At 41.0% G+C, this 24,958-nt stretch overlaps 1 protein-coding gene across 2 annotated transcripts in view; it reads right to left on the reverse strand.

The window, feature by feature from the left end:
• LOC124804951 (mast/stem cell growth factor receptor kita-like) overlaps window positions 1-24,958 on the reverse strand; it is a 315,287-nt gene that overhangs the window by 273,532 nt on the left and 16,797 nt on the right. For both annotated transcript variants that reach the window (XM_047265338.1, XM_047265337.1), the window contains exon 2: window positions 5,991-6,112. In XM_047265338.1, coding sequence (XP_047121294.1) covers window positions 5,991-6,112 — 122 coding nt within the window. The remainder of the gene's footprint in view (window positions 1-5,990; window positions 6,113-24,958) is intronic.

Genomic DNA, 24,958 nt, shown 5'->3' on the forward strand with positions numbered 1-24,958 from the left:
TGACACCACGATTCTACTAAAAGGAGACGACGATGAACAGTTACAGCAGACAGTAAACACGGTCACGAAACAACTTAGCAGCTGGGCACAGAGTAATCAGCTTGTAATAAACAGTAAGAAAACCGTTGCTCTAAAATTCCACAATGTTCCTAATAAGGACATGTTTATCCCATCAGTCTCTACCAATGACGAACCAGTTGGTAACAGTAGTGAAACCAAATTCTTAGGACTTTGGCTGCAGAGTAACATCAGATGGAATAAGCATATTGAATATCTCAATGCAGAACTGAGCAGAACATGTTATCTTCTTTGTTCATTAAAATCATGCTCTAGTGAGAAAACAGTATTGAATGCATATCATGCGTACTTTCATTCTCGTCTTAGATATGGGGTCACCTTCTGGGGAAACTCTAAAATAGCTAATAGCACTTTTAAACTACAAAAAAAGGCCATTAGAATCTTGTTTGAGTGCAAGCCTAGAGACTCTTGTAAACTCCTGTTTAAGAAATCTGGTATTCCCCCATTACCATGTGTATACATTATGGAAACCCTTTTGTTCTTTAAATTAAATGTAATAGGCAAGGACCAGAGACTACAAAAAAACTGTGATATACATGAGCACTTTACCAGACAAAACAGAAACTTACATATGACTCAAATCAGCACAGCACTGTGCCAAAAAGGTACTTTTCACATGGGAGTTAAGCTTTATAACAAACTTCCTGAAAACATAAAAGCTATCACTGAGGTCAATACATTTGGAAAATCTCTAAAGTCATATTTACAGCATCACGGCTTCTACTCCATTGAAGAATATTTATATTTATGAAATGTGTTATATAAATACTTACGTGTAAAGTGTATTATTGTAAGCTTAAATATGTATGCCTTGAAATGACTTTCAGCCTGTATATTTATAACTTGACTTGTCCAATGTCTTATGCATAAGCTGCTACGTAGACAACAGGATCAATAAAATACAATCTACAATCAAAGAAAGGCAGCATGTTTTGTACTGTCGCAAAATATGGGAGAGAGTGTCACAGAAATGATAAAGGATTTGGGCTGGAAATCATTAAAAGAAAGGTGTTTTTCGTTGTGACGGAATCTTCTCATGAAATTCCAATCACCAACTTTCTCCTCCGAATGTGAAAATATTTTGTTGACACCAACCTACATAGGGACGAATGATCACCACAATAAAATAATAGAAATCAGAGCTCGTACAGAAAGTTATAGGTGTTCATTCTTTCTGCGCGCTATACAAGATTGGAATAATAGAGAATTGTGAAGGTAGTTCGATGAACCCTCTTCCAGGCGCTTAAATGTGATTTGCAGAGTATCCATGTAGATGTAGATGTAGGTTTAAACATCAAGACATAATACGAACTTCTGTCAGACAGAAATGACCACTTTGTTTCATCCATGACAGAAATAAAGTCAATAGAAAATAACAGTGGATATATAGTAACACCATCTGTACCCAATGAGGTACAAAAAACACAATAGGTAGGCTACACTAATTTCATTCTGTATGTTTGATACCCACACTTGTATTCACAGATTCACAGATATGGTATATACATGTACGGGCAACATTCACTTTAGAGAAGGTGTTTAAAGCAATCACCTTTGATTTTCAAACACTTCCCCACCCGCTGGATCATACTTTGCTGGACCCTATGCAACATACCAGCTTCTGTCATTACTGAAGATTAGGTTTTGTACATCCGTGAGTGGATTACTGTAAACTTGTTTCTTTAAGTGTCACCACAAACAAAAATCTATTGGATTAGGATATGGGGAACATGTAGGCCAAAACACTGGGTCTGCATGACCAATCCATTTCCCTGTAAATGCGTCACTTAAATAGTAACACACATTCATTCCAACGTGTGACAGTACACTTTCATGCTGAAACAACAGCTGTTGATGAACACCAAGTGGAACATTTTCTAATGCTCAGACAAAGTATTGCACAGATATGTTCAATACAGGAGCGCATTCAACTTGTCCGGTGATAGGTAAGGGGCCAAAAGCACTCCTCCCACGCCAAAGTGTGCTGAAAAGCTATGTCCATGAGTGAAATGTGGGTTGCTTTCTGACTAACAATGGCTGTTGTGAAGGTTGGGTTGGGTTGTTTGGGGGAAGAGACCAAGTTGCGAGGCCATCGATCTCATCGGATTAGGGAAGGACAGGGAAGGAAGTCGGCCGTGCCCTTTCAAAGGAACCATCCTGGCATTTGCCTGGAGCGATTTAGGGAAATGATGGAAAACCTAAATCAGGATGGCCGGACGCGGGATTGAACTGTCATCCTCCTGAATGCAAATCCAGTGTTTAACCACTGCGCCACCTTGCTCTGTGTTGTGGAGGTTGAAAATACCTTCACGAGTGAAGCTAGTTTCTTCAATCCATACCACATTATTTATAAAATGTTCATTATCTTCCACTTGATGCAAAAGCCATTCATAAACCTGTACTCATCGAATATGGTCTTCAGGCTGGTGGTGTTGAGTTAATGTATAATGATATGGATGCAGTTCTTCATCACGCAATACTTAAAAAACTGTCATTGAGATATCTGCAACTGCCATGCAGTATCACTGGTACTTTGCTGAGGTGATTGGCTGATAGTTTCAAGAATTGCATTCTTTGCTTGTGGAGTATGTCTAGTTCTTGGATGACCTCTGTCGATTACTTGTGGATGTAGATTACCAGTTTCCTGATGCTGCTCCGGGCAACAACAAAAAATATTCTTATCGGGCTGGTGCCTTTGTGGTTTCTGTGCAGCATATGCACAAGAAGCAGCAGCAGCTTGGTTTATCGCATGCACCCAGCACCAAAAAATATTCTTATCGGGATGGTGCCTTTGTGGTTTCTGTGCAGCACACGCACAAGTAGCAGCAGCAGCTTGGTTATCGGATGCACCCAGCACCAAAAGTATATTGACATCTTTTGTGAACTCCATCAGGATGCCACCCTGCATGAACTTGACATGACCAGTTATGGTTGCACACTACATGGTTAGTAGGCATGTGCATGCAGTTTAATAGATTCCACTGTCATGGGATAGGCTATTGTCATGTGACAAAATGATGTCTTGCTTATAAACGATGAAAACTAGAGAACAGACATCTAAAAAATACAAAAGGAACCTGATGATGATTCAAACCATAGCTGGATGTGAGTTTGATGTTCCAGCAGTCTACTTAGTGAGTTACAACAGTTGACGTAGTAGTGCGGGGTGACACATGTTCCTCTGTACATTCTAATGCACAATATGATGTGTCAGTGTTCCCAGTTCCTCACTTTCACACGTGTTTTCAAAAGGCACCTGATATTATTTTTCTAGATAAACTTTGGTGTTGATTCTGGATGAGGACTTGCATGCGATGGACCAAGCATGGCATTTTTTCTTCAGCCTGTATATGCCACACATAGCAGATTTTATGCCATACCCTTGGCTGCAACATTTTACTCAGATCTAGTTCCTCTAGTCCTATAGATTCAGTTATTTGACATTCAGGTCCTAGTGTAGACTGATCTCTGATCTGGGTAAATAAAGTAAATGTTTAGAACATCTTTCCCTCTGAAGGGCTTCCAGAATCACCTTTCATTACTTTAGCAATAATATGAAAAAGATAAGATTGCTACTCACCGTACAGAGGACACACTGACTCGCAAACAGGCAGAACAATAAGATTGCTACACATTTAAGCTTTTGGCCAAAATGTCTTCTTCTGAAGTCAAAAATACACACATGCATTCACACTAACACAACTCAAACACACATGACCACTGTCCCCAGCGACAGTGGCCAGACACAGTGGTCATGTATGTGTGTGTGTGTGTGTGTGTGTGTGTGTGTGTGTGTGTGTGTGAGAGAGAGAGAGAGAGAGAGAGAGAGAGAGAGAGAGAGAGAGAGAGACAGAGAGAGACAGAGAGAGAGGGGGGGAGGGAGGGAGGGAGAGAGAATTGTGCTCTTGTGAATGTGTGTTTTCTACTTCAGAAGAAGGCCTTTTGGCTGAAAGCTTAAATGTATAGCGGTCTTTTTGTTGTGCCTGTCTGCAATTCTGCATCTCCTACATGGTGAGTAGCAATATATCCTTTTTGTAATATGGTTGTTATTCCACTCTGGACTTCCCACCATTTCATTATTTTAATGTGGGAGAAGACTTAACTTACTGGTTTAGCAACTTTTTTTCCATTTTTCTTATCCATTTTAATTTTTTCTTATTTGTTTCCTTCTTTTCTATGGAGTATATTCCATCAGATCTCAATAAGATTTCAAAGTGGTGCAACGACTGGTAACTTGTTTTAAATGTTCAGAAATGTAAAACTGTGCACCTCACAAAAAGAAAAAAATGTGGTATGGCTAAATGGTTCAAATGGCTCTGAGCACTATGGGACTTACCATCTGTGGTCATCAGTCCCCTAGAACTACGTAAACCTAACTAACCTAAGGACATCACACACATCCATTCCCGAGGCAGGATTCGAACCTGCGACTGTAGCGGTCACGCGGTTCCAGACTGAAGCGCCTAGAGCCGCACGGCCACACCGGCCGGCAAAAATGTGGTATCCTATGACTATAAAATCAATTAGTCACAGTCAGAATCAGCTAACTCACACAAATAGCTGAATGTAACGCTTTGTCAGGATATGAAGCAGAATGATCACTTAGGCCTAATTACAAAGTTTCAAAAATCAGCTTTAAATGATGACTCTAGAAATATATGACAATCACCAATGCTTCGCCCAGATTAATTACAGCATCCACGAGATGCGGTTAAACAAGCATTCTTCACACATTCCATATGTGAATGGAATGGGAATAAACCCTAATAACTAATGGGACATACCCTCTGCCATGCACTTGACAGTAGTTAGCAGAGTATAGATGTTTACGTACATCAGAGAGAGAGAGAGAGCAGTATTGTTCTCAGAGAGCAGGGCATTGCTCTTGGCAAAATTAACTGAAACACTCCTACGTAACATTGTATGAAGAGACTTACATGTTCGAAGAAAAACATAGTAAAGGTAAAATAAATTCTATGCTATTAATGAAACTAGATTTTTATGTTCCCAAAATCCTGCCCACAGAAGACCAGAAGTAGGAGAAATCGTTTAATAAGATTTCCTTGCCAGTAAAAAGAAGCGACACAATCAGTAAATTGTAAAAGTATTTAATCTGGAACTCGAGGCATACACAAAAATTAGTCCAAATCAGATACCGGTAATCAAAGCATAAACTAGCGGAAAAAGGAAGCGTTTTTATAATATGGAAGTAAACAATGAACAACAGTTAAGGGACGGTAGTACTACATCGCGGCAGTTACACGAACTTCTCAATAGTCCAAACTCCGAATGTAGGTCAACGTATCTGAAGACACTGAAGACGTTTTTATAAACGTTGAAACCGCGGTAAGGGGTTTAAATAAACCTTCCATTCTGCCAGTGATTGGCTGTTTATTATTTCTACAAGAAGGTGCGTCAGCACTTGTCTAAACATATTGCCTCTTTAGTACCCTAATTAAAATGTTAACTCTGGTTGTTCGTTTTTGAGCAGCTCTCTTGGACAGCGAGGAAGGAGAACAGACAGTTGAACTGCAACGTTCCAATACATCATTTGTACACGCACACCTCCTTTCTCGTCGTTTCGCTGTAGATTACCTTCCTCCGTAGAAAAACATCTTTTCGCCATTCCCGAAATGTCCTAAACACAGGACGGAGAAAGAAAACTTCTTCACTAGGATACATTTAGCACCTTTTCTCTTGCGCTTCTTCTGTATGTCATTACTTGTAGATTGTCGACATATTTTCAGACGCGAATGTATGAGCCAGGGCATCTTTAGCATATAGAGTTTGCAATCTGAATTACATATATATGCACAGTTTGAGTCGGCCAAGGTCTGGAAGTAAGCAACCAATACGTTGTCTTAATTCATAATAATGATGTGTACTATCGAAGTCTTTATTTTTCACTGTACCTTTGATCCGCTGTATTCAGGATATTCCCATTTCAAGTCACCTTCTCCTTCGCACACAACGGTAATTGTTTCTCCTTTTTGCACAACTGTTTCATCTTTCGGTGATGTTATTCTCGGTCCGTCTGCAACAATCAAAAACAACTTATTGTAAAATCACAAGGTTGTTTCTTTGCATAAGGTCAAAATATTATATTACTACAATTACAGTTTGCTTACGACGTCCTGTCAGTGTTTTCAGTGGGCTGCTGGGAGCAGAGGAAGGAAGTTCAGGGTACTATGCTCACAACATAACTTCATCATGTTAAGTGGTGGTAAGCAGCTTTGGCACTACACATGCAAGGGCGCTCATATGATAATTTGCAGGGGGGGGGGGGGAAGCTATATTCTGGGGATATGGTCAATTTTTTTATGTTTTGGTAGTGGATGGTGACTCGTAAAGGGCCATACAAATTTTCAGATGCAACTATGTTAAAAACTGACTTTTAAATCGTTTTCTTGAAAGAAAAACAACAGAATACATTATTTTTTTCATTTCTTGTGAGATAGGGGAGAGCCACGCCCCTTGGCCATAAGTATAGGCGCCCTTGTACACCTGTGGTTACTGTTACTATTTACAATAAAGTCTTAGACGGCATGACAGTCATTTCGTAATGGTACCGGTACTGTTTAGTTAGATTGCAATTGTTGGCAGCAGCCGGACACCAAACATTCGTGGCTCCAAGTCCAGCGACATCTACGGGCTTCAGCGTATACGTTATTAGGGAGCCCTCGTTCAAGACGTGAACAAACTATATAAACAATGTCATTACTTGGTTGAGTGTTGTGAAATTGTTGTGATGTTTTTCAAATTTTCTCACGTGTTTATTAGCTATTGTTAGATATGAAAACTGCTGCCATTAAAGATGAAAAACGGCTCAAAATCAAACTGGAGAAACAACAAAGTGAAATTTCATTAAAACCCCTCTAGGCCTATAGCTCCATTGTCATTTAAAATGCAGTATTAAAATAACGAACATTTTAGCCATACCTCAGTGGTTTCACTCCTTGTAAGAAAGATGAATATAGGATTGCCACACGCCCCAATATATCGGGACTGTCACCGTTATGGACCTTTTGTCCCAACAAGACCCAATTTGGCCCGACTTTGCAAAATAGTGTTACGAGCTTGGTTCAAGAATTGAAGTAACGCTATCTGTTAGCGCAACATGTAAATGCCGCCTCAGTTAGTAGTTCCCCGCCCCTTATCCCTTAGACCTAGCGCCATCATTCGAACAATTACCAGACTTCTCCAGTAGTAGGGGGCTGGAAATATTTAATAAGCGCTACGCAGGAGAATCAGGTAGCTTCCATTTGAATAACGATCTGATTAGACGATTGTTTCTAAACGTGACACAAACAGCGAGTGCAAGTTATAAGTTGGAGTCCCGAACGATGGCGGTCAAGTTTAGGCTTGTTCTGCGCACCTACGTCACGTATTCTCCGACAGCCAATGAGCGTTCGCTCTGCTGTGGATGCCGTAGCTAATGCGAGCATTAAACGTGATCATAGCAAGTTGTTTAGTGAATTTCGATTCCATTTGTTGTGAGTAGAGATGGGTCGAACTCGTTCATTCCAGTGAACTACTTCATTCATTTCACTCTTTGCCGTGAAGCGTTCAAATGAAGTAGTTCATTCGTGAAGTACGGAAGCCTGTCGAAGTTGCCCAGTTCGCCGCTCGGCCGCTGCTACGCTCGCTTCGCCTCGCTCGTACAATGAAGCTTCTTAATACTTCATAATTTTACCAACAGATGGCCGAACTATGCAGTAACGTGCACGCAACGTTTTACGCTCTTACAGCGTCTGAGTTAACTTAAATAGAGCATGGGCGAAGGGGACAAAAGAAAGATAAACAGAGAAGCCTGTCACATATAAAGAAGGTATTACATTTAATCTTGCTCGAAATTTTCTCATGAAGCGCCCAAAAAAGTCTTTATCTGCCAAATGAAATATTATTTGTTGTATTCATGAACTGAAAAATAGGGCTACGAACGAAATGCAGTCCAATTTTATGTTCCTTGTAAAATTTAATCCAAAATAGAATGAGTATGTTTACCACTGTCACAGTCTATATACCTACGTTAAGTAATTATTCAGAAGTTTTCCTGTAGATTTTATTTTTGTTGAGAATAATAACCCTCCAGATTCAAAACGTAAACTGTCACCTGTAATCATTGGTACGATTTCAGGTAAAATCCCTCCTTCAGTGTTATTAACAAACCTTTTATTTTCATGTTGGCTGTGCGTGCTCACACAGCCAGCCCCTTCGTTTATATCTTTAATATTCATTTGTCTGCAAGCGCTGCCAACGGTAGGCTACCCGTAGACGCGAAGTACAACTGCACAAATAGTCACAAGTAATGTCAGCACTGCACGTAGCAGCTGACGCTGCTTTCCCCTCGCCCCTCACCACCCCAACCACTCGTAAACCTATCGTTCCCCACAACCCCCGCGCGATTCGTCGACAGGCAGCGGAGGGAGGACTGAAGTGAAGGGAGGATGAGTGACGTAGCGCCGATGTAGTGGGAGAGGGAGAGGGGCAGAGAGTGAGTGAACTAGAAAAAAGTGTGGTGTGTGCTATCTGTGAAGAGTTTGAAGTACCAGTTCATCGAAATTGAGTGGTTAGTTCACACTTCACGGAAGTGAAGCGTTCATTTGAACGACTCATTCACGAGCTCCCCATCACTAGTTGTGAGTTGTCCTCGCTGACTGTGGTGGTAAGTGATAAATTCTGCATAAGCAACCGAGAGACAATTTGCAGAATACACGCTTTCCTGGCGGAAAGCACGCGTATGCGAGTAATGTAACTGTCGCTTGGAATCGTCAACAATACGATCCCCGTCCGTGCCTCGACATGCGCGAACCGCCATCGTCCGTGGATCGGACTATAGCAATGTTTGAAGTGTTTACTGCGGATATATAGGGCATGAAGTAGGATGGAAAGAGAAAGTGTCACTTTTAGATGATTACACGAAGGAGTGATCTTCTGTCAAGAAAGAACGACGGATCAGGAAGCGTTGTGTGAAATTTTTAGCTGTTTCGTTTCGGTAAATCACAGAGGTAAGACAAATGCGAGGTATCACATTTTTATGAAGAATAATACAAATAGATTCGCGGTAGCATCGACATCAAAGCCAATCTATACATTCATGATTAAAGAAGATACCTAGGAAGAATTGCTCGTCACTGCTACAGAACTAACAGCTTATAAAGTTGTCAAGATCATCAGTTCTTCAGTTCTCTTGACTGCACTGTAAAACTAAACCGTAAAGTGTCCTGAACCCAAAGTCGTCACAAAGCAGTCTACCTCCGGGACCAAAGCTACAGCGATTGTTAACAATATTCTCACACCACGCTAAGTGTCCAAATGCAAAAAATAATTGCAAGAAGTTTCATTGTATTGCATAGGCACCGACTCATCTAAACACAATGCTGAAAAGATGTTTGCCGGCCGGTGTGGCCGTGCGGTTCTAGGTGCTTCAGTCTGGAACCACGTGACTGCTACGGTCGCAGGTTCGAATCCTGCCTCGGGCATGGATGTGTGTGATGTCCTTAGGTTAGTTAGGTTTAAGTAGTTCTAGGGGACTGATGACCACAGATGTTAAGTCCCATAGTGCTCAGAGCCACTTGAACCATTTTTTGAAAAGATGTTCCTTTGTTCAAAATTTTACTGAAACTGACGGAATCCAACAGAAGCTGCTGAAGTTTGATTCGCTGAATAACGAAACATTGGAGACAATTGCAAAGTTCTGTCTAGACAATTTAAGGCAACTACGGATTCCATTAGATAGTTAATCGCTTTTTGTGGAGATAGCACCAACACCAATTTCGGAGGGCTTCATTGATGTGGCCAGCAGAATGTGTTTCACCAAATTAAAGAAAAACTAGGAGAAAATGTAGAAGGAACTGGATGACCTGCCCATATTCTCCCCAATACTATATCAAGCACTGCTGGATTTACTTTCTTAAGGAAACCAAAAACACCGAACGCATATGCCAACTGCTAAAATTTTACGAATACATTTGTTTTCTACTACCGCAAACAAAGCCACAGTGAAATAAGGATTTTCGCTAAGTCGGCCCAGTTGAGTGTTTAAAGAAACCGACTGGTGCCAGGTACTGTGGAATTAATCTTACAGTGCCACTGCATCGTCCTTAGTGAGAGGTAATGCCTTGAATGGCTGACTTCAAGCGGCTGACTTCCAAAGCAGCTCCAGAAAGAATTTTCAGCCTCATGACAAACACTTGCCGAGCTGAGAGAAATAATTTGTCAATGGCTAGGTTTTACCCAACCCAATGCTCATAGTAGTTGATTGCTGAGTTTGTTTCATCCAGCGACTTTGTTTTAGATGGACGGTTCTCACATATTGACCAACCTGTACTTTAAATTTATGTTTTAAATAGTTCGTTTCCCAAGTTTGGGACTAAAAATTGTTTTTGTTAGGCAGAAGTCTTTATTTTTTTTTACTTTATCACAACGTATGAGTAAGCTGAAGAACAGGTGATGGACAGAGACATCGATTAACGAGATTATGCTGAAAAGTATTTCCTACAATTTTTTATGTGAAAACTCTTAAAGCTTTTTAAATAAAATAAATGTTTTTAACATTATACGCCTTCGTTCTTCGTGTTTACGTGAGCCCTAGAGGGCTCCGAATTGCAACATGTAGCATTAGAAGCTGAATTGATTTTAAGATGAGCTACGGGGTTACGTATCGGCAGTTTCGTTGTTTTCTCGACGAGTAGTAAGGGAAGATTCTACAAAGGTAGTTGAAAAGTGAGCAGAAACGTCAACAAAGAAAAATTGAGGTGCAATTGCTGTATTGTGTTTTGAATTTGAGGCCTACGTGTGTTTTGTTTAGGTTTCGTAAAAAATCCCGATTTTGTTCAGAAAAACATGGCAATCCTCTTTACACATGACAATCTTTCCTTCAGCTGTGGCTAAGGACTTAGTTTGTTGTAATCAAAAGTAAAAACATTAGTTTATGAAAAAGGTGTCGTGAAACTGCTTCAACAATAATGTAGTGAAAGAATTATTACTGTAGCTAACAATGAATTTAGATCAGTGAGGTGATTCTCGTGTGTGTGCGTGGTGGGTTAAGTAATCACTTTATGTTTCAAGTTTTGTCGGTACAAACAAATTTACAAGTACACAACAAGGATACCAGAAACGTTTTTGGTAGGTCACAGTATTTACATTCTATACTCATATATTTCATGATTATTAAGCCAAACTATCACCAAGCTATAGCTTCATCAACTGAATTTTAATGACGATACAACCATTTGCTGTACCCCATAGTGCGTGATTTTGTAGAAGATGACTGAGATTCAGGCGATTTTGAGATATAATTTAATAATTTCAGATAATATTTTTTTCAAGAAATAAGTGCTGGTAGGTTCAACAATTTGCATTTACTTTCTTAAACGTAGTAATAAAAATAATTTGTGAGACAATTTCAGTAAAAGAATTTTAAGCAAGGATTACGAGAAAAAAATAAACACATACACGTACAGTCTGTGTGCATAGAGCCATCCATATCTGCACGTGACACAACAGTGCTCTGTACAATTCAATTCGATAGGATTCGTGACTATGAACTTCGTTTTTCACTGCTGGCAGCATCAGCGAACTGGAAGTTCCAGGATTGTAGCTGCCTGGAGCGTGTACAGTGTGATAACTTTTTAAAGAGCTCACCCCTCCCCCCCCCCCCCAACCCAGTCTTTTTTGCTGCCTTTTCTCGCTGCCGCCAAAACTTGTGTTATGAAAATTTTTGGCACAGAGTAGACACACTACTGCAGTAAGTGGGTTCTGCAAGTACCTACATTGTTTGCACAGCACAGAATGGTGTAAACTGCAGTACCCCTTCCTCTCAACACCATCTAAGGCGAGCTCTTAAAAAGTTATCGCACTGTCAGTGTAACTCATTGAATTGTATCACCGCAAACTTAATTTCAAAAAAATGAAATAATCGTATAGCATTCCCGGCTGGGATGCCCCACCTGGGGAAGTTCGGCCGCCGAGTGCGGGTCTAATTACAGTCGACGCCACATTGGGCGACTCGCGCGCCGGTGATGAGGATGAAATGATGATGATGACTACACAATACCCAGTCCACAAGCGGAGAAAATCCCCAACCCTGCCGGGAATCGAAACCGGGTCCGCTGCACGGTAGGCAACTTAATTTCATATTCATTACTTCTACTAAATAGTCTAACACATTTGAGTATGAATGTTCCCACAATGCATTTTCACGACACATCGTTATGCACATGTATCATTTCTTATTTTACCGTAGCAGCTGATCGGTATGTGGTGCAAGTGTTGGTAGCAGTATAAAAACGAGAGAACGAGAGAGACCTCAGGGGTAAGATGGAATTACTTCTCTACCCCTTTGACGCTTTTTAATTTAAATCCAAAAAGCATCTCAATCTAAGTGAAAGTTGTGGACGCACATTTCGTCATCCGTACCCCCTTCGCTCTGAACTACTAACATGTTTTTAAATCGCCGCTAGTAAATTATCGGATGGTTATCTAATAGTACAGATTAGGATTCGAAAGTAATTGTTCGTAGCCTTAGTAAATTTAACATTATTTTACCATGTGTTACGCAAAAAGAAGAAATAGTTTTGAACACTTCTTTTGTTAGAAAGGTAGGAAGTGAGCCCAGTAGTGTGCTGGATAAAGCACTTAACTGGAAATCAACACAATAAAATATCAGTCCTTTATTATAATTTTCCGTTTTTATTTTTCAGTAAACTTGGAGAAAAAATACAGAAGACAGAAGATTGACAGCAATAAGAAGGATGCATATGGGAAACCTGGATCTCACAACAGGGGATTCTCAGTACTGAAAACTAACTCAAAGCCCTGGTGCTGGCGCTCTGTCTTCTAACGATTGTGTTCGTAATCCGTCAAAATCTAGTAGTTCAAAAGATATTTTTGTGATAGGGTTTGGTGAAAACATTAGCAGTCACTAACTTCCAGTTTTCACATAAACTGATAGAGAGTTACGATCAATAGCATATCTAGAGTCCATAATAGAATAGGTCTTCTAAAATTTTCCTTCTCTTTCCCAAGGTAATCTGTGATATAATGCTTTTTTCCAGGTTTAGAACTGGAACCAGGTACGGATTCTTCACTGGACGGCTGCTGCGAAAATGATATTGGTAGATATTTTGATCGAGCATAAGTTTTGTCGATCGAACGGAAGAAAGAGCTGGTGGAAAGTCGTTGGATCTGTGCTGTGTATTATAGCCTTGTGAAAGATACCACGCATTTAAAGCGAAAATAAAGTTATTCCTGGTTGGAAACTTACTCGCCATAGCTGGAATAGTCTTGGTACAAAAAATGAACTTTTTGCAAATACTGTACTTGTTTCCTCAGACACCGAATTCTGTTAGGGGCCTGTTGGGATCTTATATAGCAAAGCCATTCTGTAAGTTCAAAGACGTGTATGAGCAGTTCTAGGAGCACATAGAAAGCCACTCTTCCGTAGAGCAGCACTGGAGGCTCTAGAGCAGTTCTTGCATGTATTTCGGTGGTCGCGCAAATTAATAAATACTCCCAGAAAAGTTTAGAAGAAAACACGAAAATAGTAAATCCATTATTTCTTACACTATATTTTGTGGGACTTATGACCCTGCTCTGAGAGGTAAGCATTATGGAGAAGGAATTATGGAAGGGTTACACAAGGAACGAATTGAAGCAGGAGACATGGCTGTGAAGAAGCATATTGAGCATGGGAAAAAAAAATGCAAGCAATCGATCGGTGCATATTCTAAGTGACGTTATGGATTTGTGGGGATGTGCTTAAGGTAGATATTAAAAATAAAGTGATAAAGTCAAAACTGTCTAGTTTATTAGCAGATAAACAGCTGTTTTTTTTCCGGAACTGAATAATTATCGACTGGCTTCGATATTTCTATGAGAAATCCTTCAAGGTCGAAGAATTGTTTGTTAGTTTTGTTGTGCTGAAAGCTCTAGACGCTAAATCGGTTGCACAGGCACTCGATGTCTCTTTGGTAAAAGAAAATCTTGACACTGTGAAATGTGTTGGTTTGGGATTTGATGGTTGTTCGGCGGTGGCCGTAAAGGCACCGGTGTTCAAGCAACCAAGTACATCATGGCTTTTTTCTTTCACTGTTCTTTACACAAACTGAATCAAGTCGTCAATGATCTCAACAGTCTCCGTGGGATTCGGAACACTACGGGAACCGTAAGAGATATTTTTAAACTTTTCTGTGAATCAGCATTGAGAGGGAAGTTGATACCAAACATTTCCAAACTATATGAAACGTGATGGAGTAAGAAACACAATAACGTCAGAGTTGTTAAGGCGAATTTTCCCGTTACGATGGAAGCCTTAGAAACCTTATCACATAAAGGAAACGCTTCGACTAGCAAAAAATGCTTGCCAACTCCATCGGTTCCTCCTGGCTTTCCATTCCTTCTTAGCTTAATTGTAATATCCAAATGTTCAGCTTCGGTGGAACAAGTCGTAAATATTCTGCAGTCCATTGCTTTGGACGCAGCCAAGACATCACAGTACATTAAATTAATTTTGCCACTGTTGCAAACGCATTGCGATAATCCTGAAATAGTCACAGACGAAATAATGAAGGATGCTCCTGTAATTGCTGAAAAACTTGGTTTGGAAGAAATAAAAACCATGCCGCCGATAGTTAGGAGACAGCATCATCAAGGTAGCCTCTCAGTAGAAAGTCTGTCACAATTCTGGAGAAGGCTTTTAATAATGCTCTATGTAGACTATTATTAACGGTATTGAAGTGCGTTTTGCTGATGAAAACAGCCGAGCGTTTGTTTTATTACAGTTACGCCCTGCAGAAATGATTACCATGTCGAAAGTTCATTTAAGGGAAGCTTGTAAAACCTTCGTCAAATTTTATGATTTGTCTAACGTAAAAAATAAAATGAACTTTGGTAAAAATTCTGGCAGAACACACAGAAACCCGGGAGCTAACAGTTCTTGATGTCCTGAAAGAAACAGGTAACTCCCTCCCTAAAACACGGAAAGCGTTAAAAATTTTTGATTACCATCCCTTGCACAACATGTAGGCCTATGGTGGAATGAACTTTCAGTAATTTAAGAAGAATCAAAACTTGATTGAGGTGCACAATGTTAGAAGGCCGTCACAGTGGTTTAGCAATGATGAGTATTCACAGTAAACTTATTCTTGACTATAAAGAGGATTTCACTAGTAAAGTATTGGAAGAATTTACAAAAAATTCGAGGAGATAATGTTTTAATTAATTTTTTTAAAATTTTGCCAATTTGAAAAATTCGTTTTAAAAATTGTAACAGCATTTCTTGTTTACCTCATTGTCTTTCTCATGCTGCCATTCCCCCCTCCCTATCCTGCTGGCTGACGATGGACTTGGTGAGGTGTGTCCCCAGAATAAGAACCGGTTTGCAAAGCACGTATAGGTTTTGATTCTAGTCAGATATAGAGGACAAACCCTCCGGAATACAATGTCTTCGTGAGAATTAATTTTTGTGATTATGAAGAGTGAGTGTTTGTTGTTGTTGTTGTTGTGGTCTTCAGTCCTGAGACTGGTTTGATGCAGCTCTCCATGCTACTCTATCCTGTGCAAGCTTTTTCATCTCCCAGTACCTACTGCAACCTACATCCTTCTGAATCTGCTTAGTGTATTCATCTCTTGGTCTCCCTCTGCGATTTTTACCCTCCACGCTGCCCTCCAATACTAAATTGGTGATCCCTTGATGCCTCAGAACATGTCCTACCAACCGATCCCTTCTTCTGGTCAAGTTGTGCCACAAACTTCTCTTCTCCCCAATCCTATTCAATACTTCCTCATTAGTTATGTGATCTACCCATCTAATCTTCAGCATTCTTCTGTAGCACCACATTTCAAAAGCTTCTATTCTCTTCTTGTCCAAACTATTTATCGTCCATGTTTCACTTCCATACATGGCTACACTCCATACGAATACTTTCAGAAATGACTTCCTGACACTTAAATCAATACTCGATGTTAACAAATTTCTCTTCTTCAGAAACGCTTTCCTTGCCATTGCCAGCCTACATTTTATATCCTCTCTACTTCGACCATCATCAGTTATTTTGCTCCCCAAATAGCAAAACTCCTTTACTACTTTAAGTGCCTCATTTCCTAATCTAATTCCCTCAGCATCACCCGACTTAATTAGACTACATTCCATTATCCTCGTTTTGCTTTTGTTGATGTTCATCTTATATCCTCCTTTCAAGACACTGTCCATTCCATTCAACTGCTCTTCCAAGTCCTTTGCTGTCTCTGACAGAATTACAATGTCATCGGCGAACCTCAAAGTTTTTATTTCTTCTCCATGAATTTTAATACCTACTCCGAATTTTTCTTTTGTTTCCTTTACTGCTTGCTCAATATACAGATTGAACAACATCGGGGAGAGGCTACAACCCTGTCTTACTCCCTTCCCAACCACTGCTTCCCTTTCATGTCCCTCGACTCTTATAACTGCCATCTGGTTTCTGTACAAATTGTAAATAGCCTTTCGCTCCCTGTATTTTACCCCTGCCACCTTTAGAATTTGAAAGAGAGTATTCCAGTCAACATTGTCAAAAGCTTTCTCTAAGTCTACAAATGCTAGAAACGTAGGTTTGCCTTTCCTTAATCTTTCTTCTAAGATAAGTCGTAAGGTCAGTATTGCCTCACGTGTTCCAGTGTTTCTACGGAATCCAAACTGATCTTCCCCGAGGTTGGCTTCTACTAGTTTTTCCATTCGTCTGTAAAGAATTCGTGTTAGTATTTTGCAGCTGTGACTTATTAAGCTGATAGTTCGGTAATTTTCACATCTGTCAACACCTGCTTTCTTTGGGATTGGAATTATTATATTCTTCTTGAAGTCTGAGGGTATTTCGCCTATTTCATACATCTTGCTCACCAGATGGTAGAGTTTTGTCAGGACTGGCTCTCCCACGGCCGTCAGTAGTTCCAATGGAATATTGTCTACTCCGGGGGCCTTGTTTCGACTCAGGTCTTTCAGTGCTCTGTCAAACTCTTCACGCAGTATCATATCTCCCATTTCATCTTCATCTACATCCTCTTCCATTTCCATAATATTGTCCTCAAGTACATCGCCCTTGTATAGACCCTCTACATACTCCTTCCACCTTTCTGCTTTCCCTTCTTTGCTTAGAACTGGGTTTCCATCTGAGCTCTTGATATTCATACAAGTCGTTCTCTTATCTCCAAAGGTCTCTTTAATTTTCCTGTAGGCGGTATCTATCTTACCCCTAGTGAGATAGGCCTCTACATCCTTACATTTGTCCTCTAGCCATCCCTGCTTAGCCATTTTGCACTTCCTGTCGATCTCATTTTTGAGACGTTTGTATTCCTTTTTGCCTGTTTCACTTACTGCATTTTTATATTTTCTCCTTTCATCAATTAAACTCAATATTTCTTCTGTTACCCAAGGATTTCTACTAGCCCTCGTCTTTTTACCTACTTGATCCTCTGCTGCCTTCACTACTTCATCCCTCAAAGCTACCCATTCTTCCTCTACTGTATTTATTTCCCCCATTCCTGTCAATTGCTCCCTTATGCTCTCCCTGAATCTCTGTACAACCTCCGGTTCTTTTAGTTTATCCAGGTCCCATCTCCTTAAATTCCCACCTTTTTGCAGTTTCTTCAGTTTTAATCTACAGGTCATAACCAATAGATTGTGGTCAGAGTCCACATCTGCACCTGGAAATGTCTTACAATTTAAAACCTGGTTCCTAAATCTCTGTCTTACCATTATATAATCTATCTGATACCTTTTAGTATCTCCAGGGTTCTTCCATGTATACAACCTTCTTTCATCATTCTTAAACCAAGTGTTAGTTATGATTATGTTGTGCTCTGTGCAAAATTCTACCAGGCGGCTTCCTCTTTCATTTCTGTCCCCCAATCCATATTCACCTACTATGTTTCCTTCTCTCCCTTTTCCTACACTCGAATTCCAGTCACCCATGACTATTAAATTTTCGTCTCCCTTCACAATCTGAATAATTTCTTTTATTTCATCATACATTTCTTCAATTTCTTCGTCATCTGCAGAGCTAGTTGGCATATAAACTTGTACTACTGTAGTAGGTGTGGGCTTCGTATCTATCTTGGCCACAATAATGCGTTCACTATGCTGTTTGTAGTAGCTTACCCGCATTCCTATTTTCCTATTCATTATTAAACCTACTCCTGCATTACCCCTATTTGATTTTGTGTTTATAACCCTGTAGTCACCTGACCAGAAGTCTTGTTCCTCCTGCCACCTAACTTCACTAATTCCCACTATATCTAACTTCAACCTATCCATTTCCCTTTTTAAATTTTCTAACCTACCTGCCCGATTAAGGGATCTGACATTCCACGCTCCGATCCGTAGAACGCCAGTTTTCTTTCTCCTGATAACGACATCCTCTTGAGTAGTCCCCGCCCGGAGATCCGAATGGGGGACTATTTTACCTCCGGAATATTTTACCCAAGAGGACGCCATCATCATGTAATCATACAGTAAAGCTGCATGCCCTCGGGAAAAATTACGGCTGTAGTTTCCCCTTGCTTTCAGCCGTTCGCAGTACCAGCACAGCAAGGCCGTTTTGGTTATTGTTACAAGGCCAGATCAGTCAATCATCCAGACTGTTGCCCTTGCAACTACTGAAAAGGCTGCTGCCCTCTTCAGGAACCACACGTTTGTCTGGCCTCTCAACAGATACCCCCCCGTTGTGGTTGCACCTACGGTACGGCTATCTGTATCGCTGAGGCACGCAAGCCTCCCCACCAACGGCAAGGTCCATGGTTCATGGGGGGAGTGTTTACATCTTAAAAATCGATAAACACTTCTTGAAAATACTCTAATGTTGTGGTGCATATGCATACGTTCCACTTTCCTGAATAGTTTCATGAAAATATTTTTTTTCCTAACTGGGGTAAAAAAATAAACCACGTGTGTAGTAAAATACGCACGTTTGCTTAAGGTTTCACTGTTCGTTCGCAGACTCCTGCTTTGGCATTGTAGGTACTGCAAGGTAGGTCTGTTTTTCCAGTCAGTCAATACGACAGTTTTGTCATCCAGATTTACGTGGTCACCTATAATCTCCTTTGTTGCTAAGATATCTGCTGCGTAAATGCGAGTCTCCGATGACCATAAAACTTGCGTAAAATGCCCAGTTGTGCGACAGAAGGTTGCAAAGCCCTTTCCAATTGCAGTTGTGCTTTCTGTGCCAATTTGAAAACATACCCTCCACATTGCCTCAAGGAACAAGCATATGGTAGCTGTTATTCGCAAGAATATATATTTTGCCAATTTGAAAACATACCCTCCACATTGCCTCAAGGAACAAGCATATGGTAGCTGTTATTCGCAAGAATATATATTTAGATACATAAATTACTGGAGTACGAAACGTAGTCACTTCCACCTTCCTAGTAAGCATCGAAGTTCCGTTGCGGTTAAATGCAAGAAGGGTGGTAGGCTGCAAGCGAAGGGATCCACGTGCACTATATAGTGCTGCTAGACGCGATCTCTTAGCTTTCGAATTTCGAGTGAATCAGATATCTCTACAAAGTTAATCCGATTAATAAGCTCTCCACTTGTCACTGGTTATTATGCGGAGCATGTAAGGTTATGTTCTGACAAAGTTATTTAAAAACAGTTATTTTAAGCCAGTCAAAAAAGTTAAACATCTATTAAGAAAGCCAACGGATTTGCCGCAGTGGTAACACCGGTTCCCATCAGATCACCGAAGTTAACAGCTGCCGGGCTGGCTAGCACTTGGATGGGTGACCATCCGGTCTGCCGAGCGCTGTTGGCAAGTGGGGTGCACTCAGCTCTTGTGAGGCAAACTGAGGAGCTACTACATTGAGAAGTAGCGGCTCCGGTCTCGTAAACTGACCTACGGCCAGGAGAGTGGTGGGCTGCCCACATAACCTTCCGTATCGCATCCGGTGACGCCTGTGGGCTAAGGATGACGCAGCGGCCGGTCGGTGCCGTTGAGCCTTCCAAGGCCTGTTCGGACGGAGATTAGTTTTATCTATTAAGACACACTAGACAGTCTTCGTGAAGCATCAACAGATTAACGTACCTGTATTCCAGTCGTTGAAATGTATTATTCTGTGTTAACAAATTTTTGCGATATTGAAATGAAGAAGTGTACAGCGCCGGCCGGTCACTTAAAGCGCTCCTTTTTAAAGAATGAGTAATTTTTATTCGTAAAATTTGAGTTTGCTTTGAAATATTGTATTATTTTAGAACATGGGAAAGGTAAACAGTGCTATTTTAATAAAAATCCCAACAAAAACGAGCAAAAAACACAAGGTACAAGAATTGGCACAGATTTGCTGAGACAATAATGTATCTGTTACAAGGTGTACAACTTTGCTTCCGCCGTTTTTTCCCCAACATTTGAGGCTTTAATGAAACAAATTGGTTACACATGTATCATTCAAAGAATTTTCCATCGCTAGCCACTACTTTCTCACATCTTTCGGGCAGTGTACGAATCCCGTGTCGTAAAAGTTGTTCATCTTTTGAAGCGATCCACGAATCGATCCAATTTGTGACTTCTTCATGAGATCGGAAGTGTTGGTCAGCCAGGCCATGCGCCATTGATCTAAACAGGTGATAGAGGGAGCAATGTCTGGAGAATATGGCGGGTGGGGTAGGACTTCCCATTGTAACGTTTCCAAGTACGTTCCGACCTCTTTTGCAACGCGGTGTCGAGCGTTGTCGTGCTGCAAAATCACTTTATCGTGCCTCTCGCTGTATTGCGGCCGTTTCTCCGTTATTGCTCTGCTCAAATGCATTATTTCGTTTGATAACGAGCACCTGTGATTGTTTTACTCGGTTTTAACATCTCATAGTAGCTAAACGACGCCGAGCTGGTCCCACCAAATGCAGAGCATGATCTAGGAGCCGTGAATATTCGGTTTGGTCGTCGACTTGGAAGTATGGTCAGGATATCCACCTGATTTTTTGCGTTTAGGGTTATCGTAATGAACCCATTTTTCGGCCCCGGTCACAATGCGATGCAGAAATCCCTTCCGTTTTTGCCTCTGAAACAACTGTCACAAACACACAAATGCCGTTCAACGTCACTTGGTTTCAGCTCACACGGGACCCATGTTCCTTCTTTCTGAGTAATGCCTATAGCCTTGAGACATTTTGAAATGGCTTGCAGTGTCACTGCCACTAATCGTGCCAATTCTTCTCGAGTTTTACGAGAGTCTTCACTCAGAAATATCTCCAATTTCGCATCTTCGAAAACATTATCTCTTCCACGACTCTGCCGGTCTACGGCGTTAAAATCACCGTTCTTGAAACGTTAACCACTTACGACACGTTCTTTCACTAATAGCGTCCTTACCATACGTACCTGAGAACATTCGAAGAGACTTAGCCGCTGTTTTCTTAATATTGAAACAAAACAGTAACACCTCCAGCAAATGACGAGAATTAGGCTCGTAAACTGACATTTTCAGCCGACCGGAGTGGCCGAGAGGTTCTCGGCGCTTCAGTCTGGAACCGCGCGGCCGCTACGGTCGCAGGTTCGAATCCTGCCTCGGGCATGGATGAGTGTGATGTCCTTAGGTTAGTTAGGTTTGATTAGTTCTAAGTTCTAGGGGACTGATGACCTCAGATGTTAAGTCACATAGTGCTCAGAGCCATTTTGACATTTTCAATCAAGAACAACTTTATGATGCAGACACAAATCGACTAATGTTTGAATGAGATTATGTTGACCGAGGTCCAAGCTAACTGCCAGACGTCTGAGATCTGTTTCTTTCAACCGCTACTTAACGTTGTCGTCACCTATCTGCAAACGGCGGAAGCAAAGTTGTACACCTTGTATCATGTGCGTGACTAAAGATGGCACGCATGTACAGGCAGTGTGCAAGACTTGTTACATCTCTTCTGTATGGTAGTTTCTCACAGTTGTCGTCGGACGTACAGGCAGTGTGCAAGACTTGTTACATCTCTTCTGTATGGTAGTTTCTCACAGTTGTCGTCGGACGTCTGTTCCATTACATAATAGTATTGCTAGTGTGGAAGTAATTTTACAAAATGTCAGATCAGTGATGTACAATGCTCTCTTGGTTTTGAAAGGTTAAAAACGGGTGGAACCACAAACAGCTTGTGACAAAATATAAGAAATATTATGAATATTATGAAGCCAGGAAACCGAAACCATTCACAAACTGTCGAACCACTCGGTGGCACACAAACAACCAAGCTTCAGATTCATGCTTCACAGATTGAACGGAACATCCGTAAGCAGACATAATTACACACAGGAACTAAACACAATAAAACAAATAGCAGAGGAAAATGTACAAGCCCCACATGACAGGGAAGTTAAACCAACAAATTTTAAACGGAAAAGGAGCGAATGCACAACACTCACACAAAACCTCACACAACAGAGAACAACACAAAACACAAACAATGACCACGTGCAAGACACAACAATGCAACAATACACACACACACACACACACACACACAGAACAAAATGGCTTATACTCATCTATAATAATAAAATTGTTGACAGAATAGGCAAAATATTGAAGAAACAGGGACTTCAAGTAGGATACAGGACAGACAACACAAAACAGAAACAAATCTCAGAATACAGGAGATACCTACAGATACATTCAACGGATCAGAAATATATGAACTCACATGCAACGCTTGCCAATCAATAAAAGTAAACAAAATTCAGAGTCGGTGCCAACCTCAATCTGGGAACAAATGAATGCCGACGGGATTAGGACACACAACAATATCGTGCACACTGCGTTTTCCGAAGTGAAAATGCGTTTGTAAAACCGGAATTATCAAAGTACATTTGTGTGTCGAGTGTCCTATAACGGGAAAGAAGAAGAATGACTCACAACAAAACGTGAGTAATAACAACTATACACGCAAAACATTTTGCCACACCAAAATCACGTTTTCAAAAGTCATGGGATGTGTCAACTCGCTGATAAAATTCACATTTACGTCGTTTGGTTTGGAGGTGTCAAGCTATGAGTGCAGGACACCGTACAGATGATCCTGGAAAACCATGTAATATAAAATCAATCAAAGAACAAAAACGAAAAAAAACTCTCTTTAGGCCATATTTTGTTAGATCAGTTACAACCTAAAATACGCTCATATTTTACAATGAACAAAACCCACTGATGGTGGCACAGAGGTGCAGAAACATGGTTGGGCAACAAAAAGAAACAGTGTTTTGCATAAAAGGCGGAACTTACATCCAATAATTTTAACTGCAAAATGGTTCAAATGGCTCTGAGCACTATGGGACAACATCTGAGGTCATCAGTCCCCTAGACTTAGAACTACTTAAACCTAACTAACCTAAGGACATCAAACACGCCGGCCATTGTGGCCCAGCGGTTCTAGGCGTTTCAGTCCGGAACCGCGCTGCTGCGACGGTCTCAGGTTCGAATCCTACCTCGGGCATGGATGTATGTGATGTCCTTAGGTTTAAGTAGTTTTAAGTCTAGGGGACTGATGACCTCAGATGTGAAGTCCCATAGTGCTTAGAGCCATTTGAACCATTTTGAACATCAAACACATCCATACCAGAGGGAGGATTCGAACCTGCGACCGTAGCGGTCGCGCGGTTCTAGACTGAAGCGCCTAGAACCGTTCGGCCACAGAGGCCAGATTTTAACTGCAAACGCGAAAAAAAAATAAGAGCTGCAAATCAAAGAGGTGAATGTAAGGAGTACTATCAACAGTCTACTCCCAGAGAAAGGCTCTACTCCCAGAGAAAGGCTCTGTTAGCTCACACAATCGTTGCGTACTTAAAATTTCAGTGTTTTAGAGGTGTCATAGATGAACAGAATAAAAATCCAATCCTCTGGTGTTCAATCACCAATCGGCCCAAAATTTTTCTTCTGTCGCTTATTACTTCTTTCGTCCGTCTCCACAGCTCTGTAGTCGGCGCGGCTGACTCTCGTGAGGAGGATTTGAGTTCGATTCCCGGTAGTGCCAAGGATTTTTTTCATTGATGTAAGGACTGGAACGGGAAGCTCTCAGCCTTGTGTGGCGAAATGCGGAGCTACTGACCGAGCAGTAGAGCCTCTAGGTCACGAAAACTGGCAACGGCCGGGAGAGTGGTGTGCTGACTCCACGTCCAGTGACACCATTGGCAGAGGATGACAAGGCGGTCGGTCGGTGTCGATGGGCCTGCCAGGGTCTGTGAATAGAGTTTTCGTGTAAGTGTTACGTAAATACATTCATCTGTGCTCTAGGGATGGTGTCTTTGACTAGTAATCAGAATGTCCAAGGTTCTGACCCAACCAAAGCTTAAATTTTGAATAAAAGTCAACAATAATAGCAGCCGAAGACTTCCAGCATAAGAAGTCACCCTCGTCCTGCCACTGGGCTTGTCTAAAAGGGCGGAAGAGCATACAGAGGTCCAGGGCACTCTCTTGCCCTTGGGGTGGGAAACTGGGGAGGACGAATCAGCAGCGACCCAGAAGGCAATGGAAACCACTGAACTAAAGAAACATAATGTGTATCCACAGGACATGAGGCTTGTATTTGTAAAAGTATCATGATGATCTCTGCATTGGCAAAAGATTCCGTATTAGTCCTTCATTCGATCTCGGGGAGGGGATTGCCAAGGGGGAGGAGACCATGAGAAAAGTTGAAAAGTTGGAACAACCAACGAGGTGATGACATTCTATGAGTCGGAGCACTGAACATCAGGAGTCTGAACGTAATAAGAAAGCTAGAAAATCTTAAAAGGGAAATGCAAAGGCTCAATCTACATGTAGTGTGGTTAGTGAAGCAAAATGGAAAGAAGATAAGGGTATCTGGTCAGACGTATATTGGATAATATCAATGGCAGTAGAAAATCTTATAGCGAGTGTAGAATTCGTTATGAAT

This window comes from Schistocerca piceifrons, chromosome 7, assembly GCF_021461385.2.
Source record: "Schistocerca piceifrons isolate TAMUIC-IGC-003096 chromosome 7, iqSchPice1.1, whole genome shotgun sequence".
NCBI classification, from domain to species: domain Eukaryota; kingdom Metazoa; phylum Arthropoda; class Insecta; order Orthoptera; family Acrididae; genus Schistocerca; species Schistocerca piceifrons.